At 39.5% G+C, this 4,675-nt stretch overlaps 1 protein-coding gene across 1 annotated transcript in view; it reads left to right on the top strand.

Moving 5' to 3' along the window:
• The window catches only part of LOC128251221 (decorin-like), an 81,220-nt gene that overhangs the window by 40,879 nt on the left and 35,666 nt on the right, over window positions 1-4,675 (top strand). Inside the window, exon 2 of the mRNA XM_052977851.1 lies at window positions 193-394. Coding sequence (XP_052833811.1) covers window positions 213-394 — 182 coding nt within the window. The 5' untranslated portion in view covers window positions 193-212. The remainder of the gene's footprint in view (window positions 1-192; window positions 395-4,675) is intronic.

The raw sequence follows: 4,675 nt of genomic DNA, 5'->3' as shown, positions 1-4,675 counted from the left end.
GATATAGCTTCAGTCTTTATTTGATATCATCATTCAGTAAAGCTATAATTAAGCTCTTCGTATTGATTGATCGAGAATCAGCGTTTTTTTAATTTTAATTATGACGGGGGACATCTTTGTCCTTCGAAGAATCTGAAGCATGAATGAAATAATATTGGAGTGTCTGATATTTTGTATTTTCTTCTTTTACAGATTAATCGACACCTGAAAACATGGAGCAAAAATGTCAAGCTTTGCTAACTTTTGTGTTGATACTGTACATGAGATTATTGTGGGAGACCCATGCTGTTTCAGACCTTTGCAATGCATGTAAATGTCAATTTGGTAATGTAGATTGTCGTTATCTCAGTCTCACTACTGTTCCACCAAATATTCCCCATGATGTTCAATTCTTGTAAGTATTAGAAAAAATTTATATATCTTTCACATTAAATATATTAAACTCTTATTGGTTATGTTCTCAACAAACATCTTATGGAGTAAATCTCACAGGTTTAAACACCATGTTATGTTGTAGTAAAACAAGTCGATATGTTACTTGCTGTGAAGTCAAGTAAGCTGTTTCTCAATACATACTGACTTATATGGAATCTATAATTCACAAGTTTAAGCGGTTGCACCAAGACACGAAGGTTCGGGTTGTCTTGAAAAGAAGATTGTTTCATGAAATTCCGACTGACAAGGCGATGTACCTACTCCCACACTATTTTTAGTATTCTTTGCTATTCTGCTTACGCATGCATTCCACGACTGCGATAAGGACGCCGTCTGGCAGGTCAGGAATACTCGGAGAGTCTTCAACTTTCCAAATTTTTGACTTGTCACTTCGAGCTACGTATGCGTGTGGATGTGTGTGTGTGTGTATGTGCGTGTGTGTGTGTCATGCCACTTGTGAGTGATACTGGTAACATTAACTCAGTACAAACCGAGACATGGTCGTGTCCTCGTACCCTCAGTGACTAAACTGACAACTCTGCTAAGCTTGCTTAATGAAGAAGGTGATTAGGCAGCCTGCAGAATGAAAACCAAAACTTGTTATGTGTACACACGCTTAATCCTGTTATTTCTTACGGACAGCGGTTGCTTTCGTAACAATCATCGACAAGCTAGTGGCTTTGGTGCAGATAACACAGTGGTTATACAGAGGATTGGCATTCTCTTTAACGTCGGACACAGCGGGTTCAGTTAGTAGAGAACCATGAGAATTTGAATGTAGGCCTGGTGTACCATATTGCTCGGAATGAGAAATCTCCATTCCTTCTTAGGAAACCACTCATGGAGAAGGAAAAATTTGATGCAATACCTGTGACCCGACAGGTAGCCTGTAATGTTGGCTAGTCGTTCTTCTTGATGTATCTATCATCGTTGTTTAGGGAGTTAGATTAATTGTGTGCAAGATCTCTCCTCACTTTAAAAATCATTCATACGCTGGCATTGCTAGGCACATCTGCACCTCCACCTTTCTTTTCTTTTTTTTCTTCTTTTGAATGGCTGGGTGTAGCCTAGAAAAGAAGACTATATTCAATGCAAGGTAATAACAGTAATGACAATGTTAGAATAAATGGTAATAGGGGCTCTGGAACGAACTATGAAAGGGTCTGATTCGGCAGGTGTCCTGGATCGCTACACTCCAGGTCCATTCTTCTTCCTGTGACTGAAGAAAATGTAAGCTTATGAATATCAGCTGCTGGAATATCGGTACTCTTCTGGACAATGAATCAACAACATATACTGAAATAATATCTGCACTTGTAGGAAAAGGGACACAGCGCAATAATCTGGATAATGCAGTACTCTCAGAAACAAGGTTTGCAAGTGACGGTCATTTTACACAAGAGGCTAGTGGTTATACTTTTTACTGGAGTGGTAAAGAGGAGGTGTATAAAAAGCAGTTTCGTGCGACTTTTGAGGTGGGAATATCTGCAGGCCTAAAAGAACTTCCTGGAGTAGTTAGTGACAGATAAATATACATGAGACTTACGTTGATCAATGACCACCATGTAACTCTTGTTAGTGTTTCAGCTCCATGTGTTCGTCTGAAACTGTAAACATTTCCTTCTACATGTCTCTGAAAGAAGTTGATTGGAATATTTCTGAAGTTGATAAAGCTATTATTCTTGGTGATTTTAAGGTAAGAGTATAGAAGCTCGCACTTCATTTTGGGTTGTGTATACGCCTCCAGGCGATAATGAGGCTAGTCCAATACGTATAAATAGCTAGACGAAAAGCGTCAAGCAGAGCGGAAGAACGGAAGTGCGGAAGAGCGGAAGAGCGAGACGGAGCCGTCGGTAGACTAGACGTCGAGTTCGGTAGAGTCATGTCGTTGGAAGTGAGAGTTGGCTACAGGTCATCCGCACGTGCGATATAACAGTGGCGACGAGGATGAGATAGCTCACACACCCACTGTGTAGTATTGCAATATAACATTCTGGATCAGCAACCTCCTATCACTTCCTTGCATTTTGTCATAGTGAGGTGACGTAGTGTTAACCAGGTCTACTCCTTCATCAGATACAACGCTCATATACGACAACAAGGACTGCCACGGCTATTCTTGCTCTGACTTCAATGGTAGTCTAAAAGTGTTTAGGGTCGGAGGAGTTCATGTAGTGCAACAGCTTCTCAAAGCGAATAACTACACATTCTCACAGACTGATCCCACACCTCACAAGGCATCCTATCTACCAACTGTACAATCACAAGTACTTCCTCCGCATCCATCCTACTTAGACTATAGGTGCCATCGTAGCCTTTCTCGCCACATTCACCCACTTTGCAACAAACTTATTTGAACGGCGGGCAGCGTATCCATCTCAGTCTTTTCAAATGGAATTCAAAAAAAGTTTATGATGGCCTGAATGTTCAACTCACTACCACTTACGTCTATTTGACTACTCTTCCTCCTAATTGTCCATCTGAACGATTCTAATAGGTGATCCTTTACTCTTAGCACCGGACAAATTTTGACGTAAATTGCAGAGATCCAGCGTTGGAGCACGAACTCAAAATCAGTATCATTTTGGATTGTCGTCAATGTTCTGATCAAGTGGGCTCAACACATAATATCGAATTCTCATGCGGAAATAAGGCTGATGCAATGAATACGTCATCTATTCCTCTTGTAGCCTGCAGCTTTGATAGTATAAAATGGTCCGTCACTGAGATCTGTACAATTGATACAAAAAATGCAATTATCTAACATTGCACCACATGCGTCTTACAAACGCAGATATAGATAGACTACACATCACACGGCAGGATGGAGGAAGTGCACTGATGCTGCTGCAACTGTCTTTGATAACAGTAACCATTTTGTTAGACATCTATTCAAAGACTGTCTATAAGTATGAAATTAGTAAGACATACACTTCATTCTGGGTCAGTAACTTCCTAACTTCCTTGCCACTTATCATAGTGAGGCGTTGTAGTGTTATCCAGGACAGATCTTTCATCACATACAGCATGTGCAGCCTTGACACTCTCCACCGCTCACCCACCGGGAGCTAACGGTGGCGTAAGTAGCAGTACAAGTACATATAGAAAGATATGTGAAATATACACGCAAACATTCATAAATACATACCTTCAAAAATATATACGCATATTGATATATAGACAGATATATGTACGTATATTCACATGCATTCAACATCAGGCTGCCTTTGCTGAATTGGAAACTCAAATAATCTCCAGCAAGCCTCCGACGCTCCAATATAGCGGTAATTTTCGTAATTCGAAATTTCATCTATTTGATTTTTGTAGCCAACATTAAGATGCACGTCATCTTCTTGTCTTTGTAAAAAACAACGTTGCACCTTTGAAAATGTACTTGTAAAGAAATTTGACAGCCTGAGCAGATGCACACCATTTAAAATTTATATGAGCATCGTACTTCTGCAACAACCAAGCATTATAAGGAATTATATAACGGTTATGAACAACAATTTCTCTATTTCCAATACGTATTGAAGTTGTGAAGCCACCATCTCGAGGGTTTCGGCGACGATATTGTGGATAAAAATCATTTCCAATTAAGGTTTGTGATCTGTAATCATTTAGATATCTTTTACTGCAAACCCCATTCATCATGCAGAGAGAATTTAAATTATCTTTTCCGCAGGGTCCATGTATCATGTGTTTCTCCATCGGGGAATAAAGATGTGACGTTAATGGGTTTTTTCGGGATTAGGAAGTTCAGCTGTAACAATATTATCTATTTCTTGCCATGCATTGTGATGATTTTGTATTATGATTAAAAGATGTGATAATCCTCTTTCTTTTGAAATTCCACTGCGTTCAAATGAGCAATAAGTTTCCCAAGGACTCCCGATTTGATACGTGCAATAGTTAGCGTTGCTTTAATTAAAATTCGCTTGCAGTGATATCTTGTCGCGCAAACTGCAGTCTGGCCCACAGAAAGCTATTTAACTATTTCATACCATTTGGAGTTGCATGTAAACGTCAGAAACACAGTAGTTTTGCCAAACATTCTAACTATGGCCATTACATCCTGGTAGTGATTTGCCATATATCGCGGACTTCCTGTAAATAAACTTGACAATATATATCTACTACCTGTACGATCAGTATCCCCTGCAAGTATAGCATCTTGTAGTGCATTGTATAAATCTGCTCTTAAGTTTGCTTGATTGTTACTAACATATCGTAGACGGAT

The sequence above is a fragment of the Octopus bimaculoides genome, chromosome 29 (assembly GCF_001194135.2).
Source record: "Octopus bimaculoides isolate UCB-OBI-ISO-001 chromosome 29, ASM119413v2, whole genome shotgun sequence".
NCBI classification, from domain to species: Eukaryota; Metazoa; Mollusca; class Cephalopoda; order Octopoda; family Octopodidae; genus Octopus; species Octopus bimaculoides.
The sequence above is the reverse complement of the archived record's forward strand: the minus strand, read 5'-3'. Positions and strand labels throughout refer to the sequence as shown.